The sequence below is a fragment of the Lathyrus oleraceus genome, chromosome 7, assembly GCF_024323335.1.
Source record: "Lathyrus oleraceus cultivar Zhongwan6 chromosome 7, CAAS_Psat_ZW6_1.0, whole genome shotgun sequence".
Classification (NCBI taxonomy): Eukaryota; Viridiplantae; Streptophyta; class Magnoliopsida; order Fabales; family Fabaceae; genus Lathyrus; species Lathyrus oleraceus.
This window is the reverse complement of record NC_066585.1, coordinates 504,409,968-504,431,664: the sequence shown is the minus strand read 5'-3', so window position 1 is coordinate 504,431,664 and position 21,697 is coordinate 504,409,968. Positions and strand designations below refer to the sequence as shown.

The window sequence follows — 21,697 nt, the reverse complement described above, 5'->3', positions numbered from 1 at the left end:
CAAAGTGGAAAAAAAATAAGTTTTTCAAAAATATAATATGTAAAGAAAATATATTAATCTATTACTTTTTGCATGGCAAATCGTAACTGAAATAAAAAAAAATGAAGAAGTGACTTTATGAATGAATAAATTAACCAAAACAATTTTCTTCATATAAGTATTCTATTATCCACTTTTCTCAAAATATATGTTACTTTAAAAATTACACATACATGTTTCTTTCTAAAATTTAATTGTGATTGAAAATATATGAAATATTGAAATTTAACCTTACAAGTGTTGTATTTTTCATATTATAATAACTTATTATAATTTTTTTTATGATACAAATTATTCATATTTATTGAAATTTAGAAGAATGATCTTTCTTTACGTGAAAAGACATTCACATCACATGCACATATATTTCAATTCTTAGTACAAAGAGAAGTTCCATCTGCTTTGTAAATTGTACAACCTTTGGATGCAAAACAACAGTTGCATGATGGACTGAGGTGTTGATTTCCTGAAGAAGGACAGATCATATATGCAGAATCATCATAGCAAAATTGGGGGCAACCATCAACAATTTTCAGATTTCCTTCCAAAAGAATTGCACCTGAAATACAAACACCAAAGTTATATTTTATAAATTTATGAGTTTAGTTTTTGGTTTTAGAAAGAAAAAGAAAATGAAGAGAGTAGATAAGAGTTCAAAGATTTACCAAAAACAATGACAAGAAGGATAGTCTCAATCTTTAAAGCCATTTTTCTTTACAACTGATGAAACTTATGTCTCATATTTATAGCACCAAAAAACAATAACATGCATATATGAAAGGAATCATATGTTGGTTGTTTAGTTTTTGGTATGTTTTATTAGATATTGTAATATTTTGTAGATACAATTAATATAAATTTAAATTTATTTTGAAATATATAAATATGACAAAAAATATTATATTAAAATATTAGTTATACAAATTAATTTTTTTATATATTCAATATTTTATTAATTTATAGTTGATATGAAATGAATGATTTATACTTAAATTCAATATTTTATGCCAATTGATTTCAATTACAATTTTTTAATATTTATTTTTGGATAGTCGTATTTGTTTATATTTGACTCAATGAATAATATTAGAAGCTTGTAGAGGAAAAGGAATAGCAATACTTAAATACCAAAGTTAAAATAAAGCATTCACACTAAAGTCAAATTAAAGCCTTGCAATTCCAAAAAGGAAGCAAATTCAATAATAGTGTTCTCACTATTTAGCATAGGTGAAAGGTGGGACATTAATAAAAAAATTGTGAGTTTTTCTTTTCTAAAAATTAAAATAAATTGATATCTTAGAGGTGTTTGCTTCAGAGATTAAAAATTTATTTTCGAAAATCTAAGTTGAAAATATAAAATATTTATGTTTGTTATAAAGGAATAAATAATTATCCTGAAAAAAAATATTTCAAGGAACTTTTTATACTTATTTCATTCCTCTCTTATAAATGTGGCCGGTCCATTTTTGATTAAGCAATGCACATTTTATTTATGAATTTAATTGATAAACACTGACAGTGATTAATCACAATTACTTGATTATTTGAAAGATATATTAACGGTGTAAATTTTACATTGATAATGTATAAAGTAGGATTTAGTTTTAGCATGTAACTACTTTTTATATTTGGTGTAAAAAATTAGAATGAATGCTATGTATAAATATATGGTGTGTGTTTATGTAAAAAAAGTTGTCAACTTATCATTTCTCATTAGAAATAGGTAACATTAAAGTTTCAATCGCTTATTGGAAAAAAAGTAAACAATTTTGCTGACTTATATATATTTAATTTTTTAGCTCTTAATATGTGCTCTTTAATTTTTTTTACAAGAATGCATAAATATAAATTTTAATTTCTTTTAGTGTTGGTGTTAAATCATGACATAAAAATTTAAACTTATTTTAACATATTTTTAAAAAATATTTTTGAAACTAATTTGAAACTTAACTAATTTAAACTTAAAATAAAATTAAACAAATGCGCGTTAAAAATGAGATATTATTATGATTGACAAAATGACTGTAATAATATTATAAAAGGGAATATAAAATTAAACTTCGAATATAAAATTAAACAATTTTTTTTCAATCAATTTTTTTCAATACTTGATTCATCATCCAACTCTTAAAAACACATTCAACAATCATACTCATTTCACTCTAAAACTACTCAGATATTGTAAAATGGAAAGTTTCATCATAGATCTGATGTCGACTGTGACCATGATGATTGAGTATATAGTGTCGAAATCGTTTGAATGTGAAACATGGGAATGTTCGTGATGTGGTTTGAGCGACTTTGACGTTAAAAGTCATCTGAACTGCAAGAGAAAAAATATGCGGTTTGATTTGATTTGGTTGGATTTTATAAATAAAATTGAACCAAACCAAATCAATATGATTTTGTTCGGTTTGGTTGGTCCATGTTCTTACAAAAAAACTTATTAAGTCGTATATACACATATAGATGACAACATAAATTTTTATTTAATCATTCGTACACTACCAAATAACAATAAAATTCATTTTATTTGTACAACAACATCTCATTTAATATTTAAAAATCATATTAGACAAAGGTGGAATAATAAACCTAAAACAATATCAAAAATATTATAATGAAACAAAAAAAATAAAAGGAGATAAGAGATCAGTGAAGATGAAAAAGAAATAACTGAAGATATCAGAGATTAGAGAAGAGGATGTGTGATAAAAACAAAATTGAAAAAGAGAACATTAGTATAAAAATGAGAAGGTGAAAAAGAAAGAATATAAGAGATTAGAGATTAGAGATTAGAGAAAATAAGACAAGATGTATCTGACGAAGAAGGCACAATACTATTAGGAAAGATTTGAGAAGGCTGAATTTGAAATCCTAAGTCTGAGAAGGAGAAAATCTTTTGTAATCGTAAGCACTAGTGCAAAAAGAAGAATGTAATTTTAAAACTTACACCCATTATACTAAAAACAAATATAAATAAGAAAACACGGTGATAATTTTGTTAATAAAGTGTCATTTGAAGTATTAGCATGTGACAATAGATACCCTAAGTGTAAATTTAAAATATTATTATAATTAAATCTCTATTAGTCCTATTAAATTTAAAACAAATGTAAATTTAGATGGACAAAAAATAATTGTTTAATTTTATAACCCAAAATATAAATTATAGTAACTAATTAAGCAAATAACGGATGTACATTTTCTTAAGTGAATATTGTATAAATGAATTAATCTAATATACTATTTTATAAAAAAGAAATATATAATATATAAAAAATAATATATGATATAGTATTATAATATAATAATATATACATGAGTTAAATTTTATATATAGAAAAATTTCTACCAAAAAAAAAACAAAAAACAAATTATTTTTTAACTTTCACTATTCCTTCCTTTCAATAGTGACTATTTCACGTAGCCCTCGACCCCTCACTCTTTTGCTCGTGTTTCTCTCAGTCGCCTTACTCTCCAAGCCAACTCTCGTTCTCCTACTCGTATTTTCTCTCTTCCACACGACTTTAAAATTCTATAGTCACCCACCACTCATATGTTTTCGTTATGGTTTTCTGCGCTCCTTCTTGGGGTACAAACAAGAAGGTAGATGAGTAGTTGCTTTAGAGATGAAGGATGATGTTGAGACTATTCTTCTTTTCCAGTTTTACACGTTTTTAGATTATCATTGCTATGATTTGTAACACTGGACGGAAGAACGTTATGTTTTATTTTATTATGAGTCATTATTGTGAAATTAAATGTTATAACTGCTGGTTTTGAGTTGCTTTGATTTGAAGGCATGTTACCCTGGTTGAGTTAAATGCTAAATAAAATTCATATTTGAACTTATTTGATTGAGTAGTTGTTTTTAATGATTAATTACGCGGTAATGAGGCTAAGTAAAGGTGAGCATGCGATGACATGTGTTTTGAATTAAATATTTTATTTAATAAGTATTACATAGTAGATTGTTTGTGGAGATTGTGTGACATCCTATGTGAAATAGTTGTTTATAATTGTTTTATTCCTTATAATTATAAATTGGGGTTTTAAGGTGTTACACATATAGGTTACTTGAGGACAGGAAAAATAGTAAGTTAGGGATTGTGATGACAGTCGGTCATTACATAATAATGATGAGCAATTTTGGATGAAATCAGCGGAATAATGAGCAAAAGGAATGTCAGAGTGTGAAGAAGTGAGCAAAATTTTATCAAAAGGAAGAAATATGAACTTAGTGAAAATATTGTAGAATAGGAAAAAAAATAGAAGCATTTGCCTCTGGATTTCACACGCACGCGATGATCTCATCATGGTCGCGATAATTTGCAATGCGGGTGCGATACTATGCAAACCTGTCATGTAGTAATTGCTATAAATAGGTATTTTTTACTACTTTTTAGGAGTTTTGAATTTTATAGAGAAAGTGACAATTTGGAGTTCTAAGCGAGGATTTTAAGGGTTTTGGAAGCCATTAAAGACATCTTCATTGTATTTAATGATCTCTTTATCTAAACTCGTGGTAATTGTTACATGGATTATGGGTGACTAGATTCCTTAAATTAGGTCCTTTTAGACAAACTTGTTTGCACTCGTTTGATCATATGGTTGTTTGATGTTAATTGAATTATTTTATGTTATTGTCATTATTTAATTGTTCTTGATTTTAGTGTTTTATATGTATTGAGGAATGCATGAATCGATTTCAGACGAGTAGGGATTATTGACTATAGGTTTACCGATCCGATTTAAGGAAATTATTCAACTTAGTAATTAAGTGGGAATATGTAATTATAAGTTGTGGATTTTGAATTAACAAACTTATAACGCCAAATTTAACTCTAAATTGGACTAAGGAATTAGGGAATTATTGTGTTGATTAGTGAGTTGTACACCAAAGAATTTGGTGTAGTAGCTCTGTTAATTCGCCGCTAGACTTTAACATATTATAAATTCAGTTAATGCATAACTCATCAACAAGTATAAGTAGGGGAGTCGAAAGAAGATCTAATCGCCTTTAACTCTTGAATTTTATTCCAATTAGTTTCTCGTTTTATTCTAGAACCGAATTGATATTAAATAAACCCTTTCGTTATTTACTTTAATTTGACTATTGTTACCTTGTTAAAATTCGCAATTCATGTGGAGATGAATTTAATTTATTACTTCAACGAGACTAGTACACTTGTTAGAATTGTCATCAATTAGCCCGTTAAATCTCAATTTCGGTATTGAACTTATCTTGTTAAAAATTTGTTTTGTTTGGCGGTCAACCTTCTATCATTTCTTGTAAGAAGGTTCTTTGGCATAACCTGAGAAAAGCTAAATATTTTATTATTGAAACTCTGAAGAAACTCTTAAAGACACGAATAGCTTAAGTGGTTATACCAAACTTATATAAATATTTGATGCAATCTCTTTATCTCTATCTCTTTATTTTCAATATTTTTTTTCTTCGATATTTCCTTATTTTCTCTTCTCGAATGTTTTATTTCTGATTGTCTGAACTAACACAATTAGGTTTTTGTTTAACATTTATTAATTTAATCTTAATTTCTAAATATTATAATTCACATCTTGTGATTAGAGTCCCTTATTTTAATGACATAATAAAGGTTAACTATTTTACATTGTCAATGTCTATTAAACTCAAATAATATGCTTAACACGAATAACAATATTTAATTCGGACCATGCCAGAAAAAAATACAATAGTTATAATAATATATTTAATATGTCTAATTCAAAGAAGCCCCCTTCTTCTCTTATAGTCACTAATGGATAATGTAAGAAGATGTTTTCTGCCATCATTTTCAGGTACTTGATAACCAATTGTTGCTTCTATTTTCTGTTTCCTATCAAAAAACACACTTCTTCTTTCTTCTTGTGTTCCACCAAATTTCTTTAGTTCAGCCAATGAAATTGACAACTCAAAATCATGCAACATGTTTGATTCTGTTCCAACATCCACAGGAGCATTAGTATCAATCAATTTCCCTGCATCAGCAGCTTCTTTCAATGATTCTTTTGTAGCCTCAACACCAACTTTCTTATCATCTTTTTCTCCTTTATCTTCTTCTTTACTCTCTTTACTCTGATCTTCATTGTAGTAGTTTCTTGACCTTGTCCATCTCCTTGAAAATGGATCATACCCTTTCTCTCCCTCTTTCAAATTCGCGTTCATATTTCTATGCTCGGATAAGTTTTTAAAATTCTCAACGCGATTCTTTTTGTTCATCTCTTCAAGCCTAATAGCCTTCACATCGTTCTCTCTAGCACGACGCATTGCTTCCAATTCTCCCAGCTTTGTTATAATCCTCTCCATCCACGCGTCGTCGTTTTTGCTCTTCGCTATTTCCATTTCCCTCTTTAACTTATCCTTTTCTACTGCAATATTCAATGGCCTAGATGGCGCGGCTTTTTTCTCCTCCAACATCTGTTTCACCGTAGCAGCCGAGTAAACGTATGAGTTTATTTTTTTTATTGCCTCCTTTTTATCCGATACGTTTTTCTTACTAGGCATGTAGCTACATGTTCTCTCAACTTCTCGTGTCCATTGTTTGAATTCTTTCTCTAATGGTGAAGAATCAGAAACTACAGCAACTTGAAATTTAGCAGCAGAATTTTCACTCCCCCAAACACAAATTAAGTACTTATGAGTAACTCTATTTTCTACCTTATAGTGTTTCTTAGGATCACCACACTCAACTTTTTGAACCATGCAGAGTCTATAAACAGGTACATTATCTGATTTTCCAATGCCAATTCTCACAAAACAACCAACTATTAGTTCCTCAAAAAACGGTTCATTCAACCATTTCACAAGCCTTGATCTTCTTATGGTAATTTCCTTTATCTCTTCAAATGTTGGTTTGTCTAATTCATCCATATTCTTATCATCATCACTGTCAACTAACTCACCATCATCATCGGAAGAAGAAGATTCTTTTTCACTTTCTGATCTCACAACACTCTCACTTTCACTTGAGCTACTTCGACTAACTTCCAATTTTTTTTTCTTTTTCTTCATTTCCGATTTTCCATGATGGTCTGTGATTTGTTGCTTCATTCTCTTCGCGCGCAATTCGCTTAGTACATCGCCTTTTGCAGCTGTTTTCTCGGCGTTCCGAGCTGACGAACGAACCTTGGTAGACGGAGGTCGGGGTGATGATCGATTATTCGAACTAGAACCTTTTGCAAGTGCACTATTACTGTTTTCTCTCTTCATTCTCATGATCATTTTCTCTTTTAACTCTCTGTCGCCTTTTTCCGTCGCTCTTTCAGATAAAATCATTTCTCTTTCGAGTTCTGTCATCTTAGCAAGCCTTTTTTTGTCATCTTCATTCTTGTAAAGATCTTTAGCAGCAGCATCAGATTCTTCACTGCTATCCGCACCACCTTCATCCTTCAAATCATTCCCTTCTCCGCCTCTGTTTTTATCTTCATTACTAATATTATTATTGTTACCTCTTTTGGTGTTTTCCAATTCCAATCTCTTCTTCAATGGAACATTGGACGCAATTGTTGTTGGCCTTTTGTTTCCTTTACCAACACCTTTATCAGAGTCTTCCTCTTTGGAATCACTTCCATTATCAGAGAATGATGCATCACCGTGTTTCGATGATCTTGAGTTTCGAAGCTTTTGTCGCTTTCTCACCGGAGAATTCTTTCTACCTGCTGCCTCAAGAAGCATGTTTTCCAAATCTGCCATCTTCTATCAGTGTTCCTGTTATGCATGACACCAAGAAATTGAAAATCATTGAAATAACACGGCTTCTTTTAGTTTGAAACAATAACATATTCATATGTAACTACAAAGATTAATCTCTCGAAATAATCGAAGTATATATTAATGTTGTAATATGAAACACATGCATTCAATAAAAAGATGAAACTAAAGCGAAAAAACATAGTTTAAGGAAATACCTTAGCAAAGACGCAGATGTGTAATGGAAAGACAAAACCAAAGAACAACTCTTGTTAACAAACTCAATATAGAAAGTATAAAATGTTGATTGTTGTATAGATTATAACATTCAGCAATTTTGGATATCTTTTGCTGTGATTTAGTCCTCTGTTGTGATTTGATATACGATAATCATGAAAATTAATCAGAACTACTTATTTTTAGAAACAAACTCCTATAGTTATGTACACAATGCACACGTATTGTTTGACTCATTCTTTTAGATCAAAACAGTATAAGATTTTTAAGGCTATATATTGCTATTTATTTATTTATTTACTTTTGCTAAAATATATTATTATTACTATTATTATTATTATTATTATTATTATTATTATTATTATTATGATGATGATGATGATGATTTGATTATGATTATTATTATGATTTGATTATGATTATTATTATGATCTTTTTATGATTATTATTATGATTATGATTATGATTTTTTTTATTATTATTATTATTATTATTATGATTATGATTTATTATTATTATTATTATTATTACTATTACTATTATTATTATTATTATTATTATTATTATTATTATTATTATAATAGTCATATATAATATAGTATAATTTATAAACTGCTACCGGGTTTATTTTAAATTAGAGTGTGGATTAAGTTTGTAATGTAATTTTTTATAAGAATATCTGTAATTATTTTGTTTAAGAAAATTTTGAGTTGGATTTTTTTTTATTTTGTACTCAAACTACTAAGCTGTAAAAATGATTTATGTATATAAAAATTACTATTTTCCTATATAAAACATCTGTATAAAAATTCGTTTAAAAATAACACAATACCTTTAACAAATTAATCTATTTTTTCAAAATGAGATATAATATTGTTAATTTAAATTAAAAAAATCTTTGTAAAGTTTAAAGTTTTATTTAAATTAAGTGTTCGCATATATGTATATAACTAACTATAAACATTTGTTTTGTAATACTAACTAATGGTTAACTCCTAGTAAAAAATAAAATCTATTTCATCTTTCATACACTAAGTTGTCAGAACAAGTGCTCTCGGTCTAGTGCAAGTGTTGGTGTGTATTGTCATTGTAAAGTTTGTGAGGCTTGTAAATTCTGAGGTGCCAACTTTGATTTCTAGTGATAGAAAAAAAAATCCAATGGACCTATCCCTATAAATTGCATCATTATGATATGATTCAACTAAGATGAAAACTAACATGTAAAGCTTCAAAGATATTTCATAATTAATATCATTGATTCATATCAACAAATCATAAAAAATAAAAAATGTAAAGCAGCTAACCTTATGAGCCTGAAAGAAACCAGTCCAAGCAAAGCTGAAACTGAATCTCCTGTTCAAATAAGAACAAAGAAAAGGGGAAGTATGGAAGCATGTAAGAGATGGAGAGTGCAACTTTGTTTTCTGAATAGTAGATGTAAATTTTATAATGCATTCTGCAACAGCAGCAGTTTATATTCTACTAGGAATATCAATGCCATATGAGAGCCGTCTTTTGGTCTTTCTGCAGTTTTCAGTTCTATAATATCTAGTTCACAGCAATAAACATCCGAACAGCGATAAGTCATTACTCATGCATCACAGAATGCAAATATTATTTCTACCAATTTACAAAAAGATAATAAGAATACATTTTATCCGACCTTTGCGAATTATCATTTCCTTTCTATCTCTTTCCAAAAACAATATGAAACATTTTAAAAATAAAATAAAGGATAAGTTATTTCCATCTTTTTCTTTTCCCATTATTTTGATCAACAAACTTGCCCAGAATGGGAAAGTCCATCTTCCTGCAATCTATTGTCTCTCATGAGTGCTGTCAGATGCTTCAAAACATGTGAAATTTCATCAGAACTAGGGTGTGATAAATCACCCGCAACAAATGAGTTTGTTATCTGCCCCAGAACAATCCAGCTACACCCGGGCATCTTTTGGATTTCTCTCTGTATCATTGTTCTCCTCAAAGATCTAGCTTCATCCCAATGTCCTGATGCAGCATACATATTAGAAAGTAGTACATACGGAGAAGAATTTTGTGGTTCTAATTCGATAAGTTTCTCGGCTGCTTTCTGTCCCCTTTTTTCATCCCCGTGTATTCTGCAAGCACCCAATAAGTTAGCCCAAATCATTGCATTAGGTTCAACATCTAGTTTGCCAATAAACCCTTCAGCTTCTTCAAGAAAACCCCATCGGCCAAGTAGATCAACCATGCAAGCGTAGTGATCTACTCTCGGACAAATTCCATAATAGTTTACCATGTTGTCGAAAATCCGACGACCATCAGAAACCAACCCGGCATGACTACAGGCAGTGAGCACTCCAAGGAATGTGACATCATCTGGTGAAACATTTGATTGAGCCATCTGATCAAAGACCCTCAGTGCCCTATCTGCATAACCATTTTTAGCAAACCCAACAATCATTGAATTCCAAGAAATCGCGTCCTTTTTTATCGCCAGTTCATCAAAAACTTTTGCAGCACTTTCTACATCTCCACATTTAGCATACATATCTACGAGGGCACTGCTAGTTAATTCATCTAGGTCAAAACCAGTATGAAAGATTAGAGAATGCATCTCTTTACCGTCTTGCAGTGAGGATAAGAGCGCACAAGCTCGCAGAACAGTTACAAATGTTGCTTGGTCTGGTAAGATATTGTTGTTTCGCATTTCACGGTACAGTTTTAAGGCCTCATCACTGCAATCATTTTGAATATGTCCAGAAATTAAGGTTGTCCACAGTACAATGCTTTTAAGGTTAGATAACTCGGAGAAAAGAACGTTTGCGTCTTCCATCCTCTGTGAGTCCATATACATCCCCAACAAAGGGGTACCTAAGAATTCACTACCACATAAAAGACCCTTCTTTAATATAGCACAATGGAGCTGCATCCCTAAAAATACCATAGGAGGTTCTTTACAACAATCTATGAGTGAGGCAAATGTGATTTCAGATGGATTTAATCCCAACATCTGCATCTCATGCAAAAGATTAATTGCTTCTTTTGCATCTTTTAGAGCATATCCTGCGATCAGGGCATTCATGGAAACCACGCTCCACTCGGGCATGGTAGAATAAACTTTACGTGCATCTTTGATTCCTCCGCATTTGGAATACATGTCAATAAGAGAGCTTCCAGCAAAAAGGTTCGTCTCTAAACCCAACTTAACTGAAAAGCAATGAAACTGTAGTCCTGCTTCTAGTGCCTTAATATTTCCACAAGCACTAAGAATACTAGCCATAGATACCTCGTCTGGTACAACGCCAAATCGATTCATCCTCCGAAACATGTTGAAAGCATTAGTTTCCTCTTCTTCTTGCACGTATCCAACAAGAATAGCATTCCAAGAAATATTATCTCGATATTTCATCTGCTCAAATTGTTTTCTAGCTTCCATCAAAGCTCCAGCCTTACCATACATATCTACCAATGCATTATTCACACATAAATTATCAGTAAACCTTTTCTTGATAATAGTCGAATGCAACTGCCGCCCGATATCTAAGAATTCAAAGCAAGCACACGAACTCAAAATGCTAGAGTACGTAAACTCATCCGGATCAATTCCAGACCCCATCATTTCAGAAAACAACTCCATAACACCACTTAAACAACCATTCTGCGCGTAAACTCCAAGAATCGTATTCCACGTAACAACGTTTCTTTCACACACAACATCAAACACTTTCTTCGCATCACACAACATTCCACACTTCCCATACATATTAACCAAAGAACTCACCACATAAACACTCGACTCAAAACCTAGCTTAACAGCCTCTCCATGAACCAACAAACCATAATCAAACTCACCCAACCCAGCAATCGCACTCAAAACACTCGCAAGCGTAGACCTCGACGACTCCACACCATTCTTCCTCATTTCCCGATAAAACCCAACCGCCTCCTTATAATAACCCCTCTTCCCATGACCAGAAATCATAACATTCCACACAACAACATTATCACAACCACCCATCTCCATCTCATCAAACAACTCACGCGCGTAATCCAACTTCCCGGAACTCACACAAGCATTCAAAACAGTCACAAACGCCAATTCATCCAAAACAAAACCACTCCGCATTTCATCAAACACGTGGAGTGCTTCTTCATACAGACCAACATTCGCATAACCACCAATCAAAGCCGTCAACGAAGATACATCGAGAGGCAACAACAAATCTGATTCCAATGCCGAACCGAACAATGTCCGAGCCGAACTCAAACACTTGCATTTCGTATAGAAATGAACGAGGCTCCGATGGATTAACGAATCGGATTCGAATCCTTTTTTAATTATAGAGGTGTGAACTAACTTACCGAACTCGAGGCTTTCGAGCTTTGTACACGATGATAAAGTGGTTGAGAATGTTGATTGGTTTGGTTGTTGAGATGAGTTTATTAATAAGGTGTAAGTTTGGAGAACTTTCTGGAATAAGCCTTGGCGGGAGTAAATGGAAATGAGTGAATTTGAATTGGTTGTAAAGGTTTCAAATGGGAGGTGGTTAGTGGCATTATTAGGTTGGTTGTTGGAGTGAATGAGTTTGGGAAATTGGTGGAAGAATTGGAAATTGATGAAATGAGAATGATGAGTTGTTGTTCTTAACATGTAGTTTACTCTAAGTGCTAGTGTTATGTGCATCTATGCAAACTCAGATGATTTGAATTTTATGTGGGTAGGTAGTACTTCTCGTTTTTGTCCCTAATGCATCCGCAGGAATAAGTTCTTTCTTTTTCAAAGGTCAAATATACTATAATTAGGAGTTATGCTATTCCGTAAGAAACAGAATTGTACCATAGGGAAAGTAACTATTAAGAAGAAAAGAAGTACCCGACAGTACCCGAAAATCTTAAACGATTCATAAATAGAAAATTTATATTGAAAAAAAGTAATAAAAACATTAATTATAAAATTTAAATAAAAATGATATATAAATTTCAAGAAAATATTTTTATATTACTTCTTAACATGTGTTCTTAGGGCACAAGTTAGCATTATCCTAAGAAAAATGTTTTAGATAACAAAAGGAATGAGATGTGGCATTACTTTGACCTCTTTTTATAACACTAATACCCATGTATTCCATAAAAGCTTGAAGATACATCCATTCAATGTTAATACACATCATGATTCACAAATTTCACGAAGATAAATCTTCGTACCAAATAACAATGCTAAAAATTTTAATAATGATCTAGTGGTTAGAATTCATCTTTTAAAAGTAAATAAAATGGGATGTCGTAGTTCGAACCCACATTTCTGCACTTGTTCACCTAGGTCCTTAACTCTAAAATTTACTCTATCCTTCACAACGTTCACATAGATCTTTAACCCTAATTCACATGCATATCTCCAGGTTCAATCATTTTACTTGCATAGGCATTGTTCAAGACAAGAGGGTAGGTACCTTGGATTCAAGGCATAGTTGTGTGTACCTAGTAAAAGCTAGGGTTTTCTAGCAACTTGAGGTTGCTCAACCAAGTTAAACCCTAATTTGTTGTCCCTTTGATCCTTGTGTGTGTTTTGCTTTGAAGTTTCATGTGTATCTTCTTGGTGAAGTTAAACACTAATTGTGGCTATCCTTCATAGGATGTGCATCTAACCCTAATTTCATCTGGTTCACTATCATTCATTTGTGTATGTTCTCTTGCTTGGTCAAACTCCATTCAAAGTCACTGGTTCTTTGTTCGTTATGAGGTTTCATTTGTTGAATTGAGTTCATTTAAAGTCATTACATGTTCATCTATTGCCTAAGGTTATCCTTTGGTCCCAAGCCCATTCTCATGGCACCATAACTTCCACTTATTTCATCCATGGTCATTTCATCTTATCATTTCATCTGGTCATTGCTAGTTGTTGGTTGGTTCACTCATAGTTGTCCATGTGGTCCTTGATGTTTCATCCAAGTCTCATTACCTTTGGGTCATACTAGTGTCCTTGATTCATTGATCATTTGTGACATGGTGGTTTATACCATAGTCTTTGGTTCATTCAAGTTCTAACATACACATTCACTTCACTGTCCATTCAAGGTGTTAGGGTTCTTAGGTCTTACACTTGTATCATTGGATTTTCATACAATTTATTTCATTTCTATTAGTCCATGTTTCCATACAATTCATTTCCATACATTCAATTCAAGTCATTTCCATACAATATCATTCAAATCCATTCATTCATAAACAAATACCAAATATCAAATTTCATTTATACATTGATTATTCAAAGTCCATACATACAAAAAAATTACAAGTTTGACTATTTTTTATAACAATTGACTTTTGGTCAACAGTTGACTTTTTGGTCAACCCGTTGAGCAAACTCAATTGACCCCCCTTTACCACCCTAAGACCTAACCTAATCCAATTTTCCTTGATTCACCATCCAAATCCATGTTTGCTTTTTTCTAGCATGGTTTCTTCATTTACAAGTCACCATGTGCATGTCATCCTACAAAATGGAAACCATCCAAGCAATGTTACAAGTCCAAGTAAGCATGCACATAACCAAATGAAAAAACACATTATCACTTTCAGACACAACCTAAACCATGACTAAAACAATCCATCCTAGCAACCATAACCAACATTTCCAAACATTGCATATATATAAGCATGACCAAAGCATACATCCAAGCAACCATGTTCAATCAACCAAGGGCCTACCAAACACCAACCTAGCATATACATACCAACAGACCAGAATGTTCATCCAAGTCAGGACATGTACACAAAAGTAAAACATGTTGCAAGACCAACACATACAAGTTCATGAGCCTAAAACAGACCTAACACCCATATAGTTGCAACAACACATCAAACCTGTAGCAAGGCAAGGCAAACAGTAGACAACATTGCAAACCAACTTAGTAGGCCTTGCATCATGACCCTGCACCAAGTTGAGCACAAACCTGCAATAAATATTACACATCAATCAAGCATCTGCATCAACAACTCTTGGCCATTTCCAACCATTTCATTAGCATACATTGAACAATACATTGCAAGCACATTAATCATGGCAAGACAGAAAATCGAGCCAAGCCTGCAACCACATCATCACTTTCAAATTGAATTAACCCTAACATTGAACATTTCAGCTAACCTAACATTACCAACTAATTGAACCTCAACTAACTATCATTGTTACATCACCTAACTAACATTCTAGTTAACTTTGCCTCGACATCAGCAAATCACCAAAACAGAAAATAACAAACTCACCCTCGAATTCAACAATTTCAGTTCAACTGAACCTAATTGATTCTCACAAATCCCAAGGCTTAACCAACTATATAATCTATCATTCCCTAATCATTGAACTAACTATTCATTTCATATCATAATCACTTCTCTCAAATCATGAATCTCTCCAATCACTTATTCATCTCAGAATTTCAATACTCTCAGAGTTCACACATTTACATAATCTTCAATCCCGGAGTTCGATCATCATCAACCTCCCTCATTCATCATCACAGATCCTCACCAGCTCAACATTTTTCCTCGATTCAGCTCTCTCAACATTCATTCTCACTCACGAATTCAAGAAAGGAAGAAGTAGAATAAGAGGTTTCGCAGCAAGACAGAGCGGAGAAAGGAAGAGGAAGAACTTACTTGAGACATTTTTCTGAGCGTCTTTTCCGGCGAGGTAATCCCAAACCTCCATTATTTCTTCATTTCCTGGTTATCGAGATGTAGGGGTTTTCAAGAGGAATCAAAGCCCTAACATCCTAGGCCTTGATTCCTCATAGTTTTCATTTAATCTAACCTAGAACTTCTAGGGTTCTTGATGTCGTTGCCTTCGATTTGAGCTTTTGAGTGAGATTTTCGTGAAATCATCCCCATATTTTTCACCAGTGAGTCATTGTGCATAAGATGGTGGTCTTTATTTGATCCTTGGTGCACCACCGTTGTCGGAGGCAACCTCTAGTGTTGTGGTTGTTGGTGGTTTCTTGATATGAGTGTTTGAATGTTTCAATTTCAGTTGGCGCATTATTTTTTCATTTTAATTTGAATATCATTTTCATTGGAACTGGAATGTTGAGTGATTGTTTGATATTGCTTTGTCACATTTTGGGCCTACTTGGTATGGGATTATCATCACTTTGTTGAACATCACCTTGTTTTACTCATGAATCCCCTGGTTTCCAATGGCTAATTGGCGGTGGGCCTCATGTTAGGCATGCGCTGGATCTCCTTATTACACCCGTGTCTACAATTCCAACCCTTTTTTGTTATTCATTTTTACATTTTTTTGCCATTCTTTTTTCTCATATTTTTCCATATTATTTTCTAATATATTTTTTACTATATTTTAATTTTTTTTGTGATCTAAAATTTGTTTAATTTGGCCATGGTTAATGTTATTAGGGTTCTTAATATTGTTTTTGACCATGATTTTAATTTCCATTTAATCACCATGTTAATCAATGTGCTTAGCTTAGATATTAGGTTAGGTTTAAATTGTGGAATTGTTAGATGATTCATGATTAAATCACCTTGTTATTTTGGATCCATTGATTGTATGCTATGCATAATGATTTTTATCATTAGGTTAATTCCATTCAAATTGTCCATTAGATTGTGATTTTCTTATTAAATTGAAAATTCCATTTTAATTTGCTTTGATACTATGCCTTATTTAGATATCATGTCTTACCATGTTCATGTGATTAATCCTTATTATTTATCCATGTTTGATTCATTCTCCTTTAGATTGAAAATCGTCATTGAATGTGGTTGAACTTTGATGCATGTTTCCATTCAACTTTGACTCCATACTAACTTCATTTTTCCTTGTGTGTTTACTTAGACCATGCGACTTCAAGATTAATCCATATTGTGGTCCCATCATCACAATTGCTTACACTTATCATTTTCATTATATTGTTTATTTAGGGACATCATGCCACTTGATTGTTTTAGGCATGGTACTTAGTGTGTAACTTGTATTGATCCCATTTCCATCCCTTGTATTGTTTGGTATCATCCCCCCATTGTGGGGCATATGTTACCCCCTTCCCATGAAATTGTAATAGTTTAGGTTTATCTTTCCTTTAATGCTTTCAATGCATGCTAACTAGAAAGATAAAATCAAATGATATAAATACATTTTTCAAAAGATAAAAAGCACACTTGATCCAACGTCAAGTGCTTTCCAAATCAAACTCACTTCAAAGTAATGTGAGTGTTTGATCCAATGCCAAGTATCTCATCACCATTATCCATTCTATTCTTCCATTTTACTTCTTAACATATCTCTATCTCTACCTCTATCTCATTCTTCACACATTATTTCAAAAAATTCCAAATGCTTGATCCAACGTCAAGTGCCTTTTCAAAATCTTTTCTTAATAAACTGGAATGCAAAAATGGGGTGTATGTGCTTTTGCACAACACTTAAGTACTTCGATTGTCGATTGTACCTAGCTTGTGGCCCGATTACTTGACTTCTATTCAAAATACTTAACAATAAAATGAGTTCAATCTGGTGCTCCGAGAGAGAAAAGGTGTGATTAGGATGCCATTGTCCCTTCAACTCCCGAGTATTCTGATTATTGGTTGTACTTAGCCAGGGGTTAGATACTTGTCTGCCTCTAAGTACCGATGATTAAGCTCGCCAAACCATTTCACAATCAAAATTCCTTTGGATGAAAATGAGGGGTTAGGATGAAATTATCCTCTCAACTCCCAAGAATTCAGATTGTCGGTCGTACCTAGCTTGTGGTCTGATACTTGTCTCCATACTAAAATTAAACATAACCAATCAAATCCATTTTATGCCTTTGGGCATCATCTCTTGTTCAAACCTTTTCAGAAAGGGCATGTTACTTTTTTTCTACCGTGAACGAAGCTTAAGTCTCTCATACGCGAGCATACAAATAATGTTTAACTGCTAGAATATGATCCAAGCGCATCCATTCTACTGCAAACAAACAAAACTTAAACCTCTCATGACGTGAGCATATAAGCAAAGTTAACCGCTAGAACATGAACGTTAACATTTCCCACTAAAAACAAACAACAAATACTCTTTTTTATGATCAGAACTACGGAGTTTTGACTTCCTTATTACACGAATGAGGATACGTAGGCACAAGGGTTCGAAACCTTGGCGAGCACATTAATAACTATTTTATTTTTTCACTAATTTCTCTTCATTAATCGATAGTAAGTAACCTTCAGATAACAATATCCATACGCACGGAACAAGCATGATGGTTCTCGATGAGTACAACGGGTGTGAGGGGTGATAATATCTTCCCCTTGCATAACTAACTTCCAAATCCGCTCTTGGTTGCGAAGACCATTCTTATAGGGTTTTATCGATATTTTCCCTTTCCTTTGAAATAAATAAAATCAGGTGGCGACTCTGTATTTTTTGCGGTGTGACACCCATGTATTCCATAAAAGCCTGAAGATACATCCATTTAATGTAATACACATCATGATTCACAAATTTCAAGAAGATAAATCATCATACTAAATAGAAATGCTAAAAATATAATAGTGACCTAGTGACTAGAATTAACCTTTTATTAGATAAACAAAATAGGATATCATAGTTCGAATCCACACTTCTGCAATTGATGTCCCTACACAGCTATCAACTGAGCTGGTTTAACAGGATTGTAATAGTTATTGTTGACAAAAACATAGGTATGGTTGGTGTAATTCTTAGGGGTCTCAAAACAGGTAGATACCATAGGCATGTCCGCTTTGCCCATACTTTAGTGCAGAACAGACCAAGGGTTTATGTCGTCACCCTCTAGTGTGATCGTCCCGCTTTACCCCGTTTTTTTGGGGCTTTTGTAGATACGTGAATTAACATAATTTTATACATTTTTAAGCTTAAAAAGATCAATGTTCGCGGACCCGCCCCACCTTCACTTTAGTGTGGGAAAAATTAAGGTTTTAGACTCGCACCCTCAATTATGCATGCCTCTTACCCCATTTTATTACGAGCTTTTGCATGGTAGTCCTAAACGGAGCAGGCATACTCATTTGTCACTCTTAGTAATTCTTGTGTTTCGTTTGTTTGTGCTTCATACCAAACCGCGTTTTCCTATAGTTATAGGTGAAAATAGACATGCATGTTTCATTTAGGTTTCGACGGGTCAAAAATATTAACTCACCCCTGTCGTACCTCGAAAAATGAGAACACGACTTAGTGAAGCGTAATCGCACGCTCGCGGGGTAGACTGGATAGAGTCGCCACCGAACTTTATCTATTCCTAAAAAGGAAATGGGAAATATCGATAAAACTCAATAAAGAACGACAATGATATTGGTCGTAGCAACCAAGTCAGGGTTTGGGAGTCGATTATGCAAAAGAAAGGTATTAGCACCCCTCACGTCTGTTGTACTCAACGAGAACCATTTGGTTAGTTATGCGTGTAAGTGTTAGTTTAGAAATATTAGGCCTCTCGAGTTATTAAGAGGGAAAAAAGAATAGGACCAAAAGAAAATAAAAAATGATTTTGGATTTTTTATTAATGTTCCTGACAAGATTTACAAATCTTGCTCCCACGTATGTCCAGATGCAATAGAGAACTCAAGGCTTACGTAGTTCTGGGTAGAAAATGTTTGTTTGTTGGTCGATTTTAGAGAAAGCTATTGATGCTTTTCGTGGCTATATATAAAATATAGTTTGTCGGGTACTTGACTGCAAGTGCACAGTCTAGTCGCTTTAGTTTTAAAAGATATCGATCCCACAGGGACCTATGGTCAAATTAGTGCTACTAACGTCACTATGTTTAGCTAACGGAATAGATTAGTAAGAGTTTGGGGGTAATATAGTAAATCTAAGGGAAATTTTCGGTTTTAAGAAAGAATTAAAGGAAGGAATCAGTATGCAGCGCAGTAATCGTCAGGGATTCGATAAGTCACCGGTGAATAGTTTAAATGTCAAATATCTCTCAGTAGAAAATGTTTATTTAAAAGACTTTATCTCACACTCTCGTGGTTGTTGATTTGGCCTATAACTTTAAGTCAGAACGTACGCTCTCGCTGTCCCATTTGAAGTCAAAATTACTTTTTGAAAATAAATAAATTCTAATTGTTTTTAAAGTGCTCTCGCTATTTTTAAACCCAATGCCTAATTTTTATTATCCAGCTCGAGCCTCACGCTCTCGCGATTGTTGGTTCTCACCTTAGTTAATTTTCCACTCTCGTGGCAAAATCGTATTAAATAGCTTTTCACGCTTTTGTGATAAAGTTAATTAAATTCATATTAAAAACTTCAACCTAAAAGGTTATTTGAGAAAAAGGGTTTTCACCAGTTATTATTAAATCTCATCAAATTAAGTTGCTACATACCGATACCGGTAGTTTAGTCGGACATATTAATTAAGGCAATCGCAAGGCATAAACAGATTAACTCAGCAACAAACATGCTTATAACAATAAATGGGCAACAATAATAATAATTCAATAAAAACCTGGATATCGAAGTATAGAGTATAGCGATTCTTGGAACACTTGAGCAGTCCTCCACAAGTCGGTAAGCTTTGCTTCTTCAATACAGATTACTACTTAAAATTAAACAAAGGTGTAGTAGTTCCCCAGTGTAGGAAGCTACTACAATGGCTAACTGAAAAAGGGAAACTATGAAAAGAATGGTGAATACAATAAGGCAACGGAAACAAGGTTGCTGGAAAAGAAAGAAAAGTGCTGAATGCTAAAAACTGGAAATTAAATTGCAGAGCATCAAATCAAAATAGGCGTCCCAAATTTTTCCCAATTGAGTCATTTATATAGTGTCCATTAGGTCTTGGTAGTTGAGGAATTCAAGGAACACTTGGTCTTGAGAGAGGAAATCATGGGAAAAGTTTGTTGGAGGAATTATAGGCACTTTTGGGTGCCTGTTGTTGACTGCTTCAAAGCGCAGTTTGTGGCCGTGTGACGCTCGTCATGGGCCTGTGACGGTCGTCACAGTCTGGGTCGTGACGAGCGTCATTGTTAGATACCCAAAAGTGCTAATTTGAGCTATCAAATATGGGTATCTTTCACTCTATTTCCTTGCTAAAATGTTCAAAACCACCCTTGTTTTAGATGAAATGCAATTCAATGATAAACGATCTTGGTACCTTTGATTTGTGTGTTATTGTGCAGGAAGTAGGCATGAAATAATAGAAAGTGAAGACACAAGAAATTTGGCAAAGGGATCAAATCAAACAAGCATTCATCAGCTTACTCGCTAGGCGAGGGCTGTGGCGAAGCACTCGCTAGGCGAGCGTCCAGCGAGAGTCCAGCGAAATGCTCCAGTAATTTACAGTGGCAAACATGACCAAACTCTCTAGGCGAGCTGCTAGCAAGGTGGGTAGCGAACACTTCCAGACTTGGTGAAAAGCGCAGCCAGCACTCACTCGTTAGGCGAGGCTCTAGCGAGTTCCCAGCGAGGATTCCAGTAGCAAAACCTCTCAACCTCGCTGGAGCGAAGGTTGAAGCGTGAGGCGAAGGTTTTGTTCGCTAGGCGAACATGACAGTCTGGGAAAGGCTGTTTCTCTGGGCGCAGATGCCTCAGGTGCCTTATTTTGGGGCTCGCTAGGCGAAGCAGTCTGCTCGCCTAGCGAGCATGACAGCCCAGAAACAACACTATAAGTAGCAAGTGCCACTTTTGAGAGCCATACTTCATCTTTTCATACTTTTGTACTTTTTCTAGATATTTTCCAGCTTTTG

The 21,697-nt window shown here is 33.4% G+C and overlaps 3 protein-coding genes and 1 long non-coding RNA gene across 4 annotated transcripts; all 4 read right to left on the bottom strand.

The window, feature by feature from the left end:
* Positions 1 to 215: 215 nt before the first annotated feature.
* On the bottom strand, positions 216 to 849 carry LOC127105925 (proteinase inhibitor PSI-1.2). Its single transcript, XM_051043143.1, has 2 exons — positions 705 to 849; positions 216 to 598 (listed from the first exon to the last, which is right to left on the bottom strand). The coding sequence occupies exons 1-2, from the start codon at positions 745 to 747 to the stop codon at positions 408 to 410; spliced, it is 234 nt and encodes a 77-aa protein (XP_050899100.1). The 5' UTR covers positions 748 to 849; the 3' UTR covers positions 216 to 407.
* Positions 850 to 5,701: 4,852 nt separating this feature from the next.
* LOC127105924 (protein RTF1 homolog) lies at positions 5,702 to 9,456 on the bottom strand. The gene is made up of 2 exons (XM_051043142.1): positions 9,295 to 9,456; positions 5,702 to 7,771 (listed from the first exon to the last, which is right to left on the bottom strand). Exon 2 carries the CDS (start codon positions 7,754 to 7,756, stop codon positions 5,789 to 5,791), a length of 1,968 nt encoding a protein of 655 aa, XP_050899099.1. The 5' UTR covers positions 7,757 to 7,771; positions 9,295 to 9,456; the 3' UTR covers positions 5,702 to 5,788.
* A 125-nt stretch (positions 9,457 to 9,581) lies between these two features.
* Positions 9,582 to 12,789, bottom strand: LOC127105922 (pentatricopeptide repeat-containing protein At3g09040, mitochondrial). The gene has a single exon (XM_051043141.1). It carries the CDS (start codon positions 12,654 to 12,656, stop codon positions 9,765 to 9,767), a length of 2,892 nt encoding a protein of 963 aa, XP_050899098.1. The 5' UTR covers positions 12,657 to 12,789; the 3' UTR covers positions 9,582 to 9,764.
* Positions 12,790 to 14,151: 1,362 nt separating this feature from the next.
* Positions 14,152 to 16,161, bottom strand: LOC127107318 (uncharacterized). The gene is made up of 3 exons (XR_007795676.1): positions 15,632 to 16,161; positions 14,837 to 14,925; positions 14,152 to 14,465 (listed from the first exon to the last, which is right to left on the bottom strand). It is a non-coding gene; the product is annotated as an uncharacterized LOC127107318 (long non-coding RNA).
* Positions 16,162 to 21,697: the final 5,536 nt, after the last annotated feature.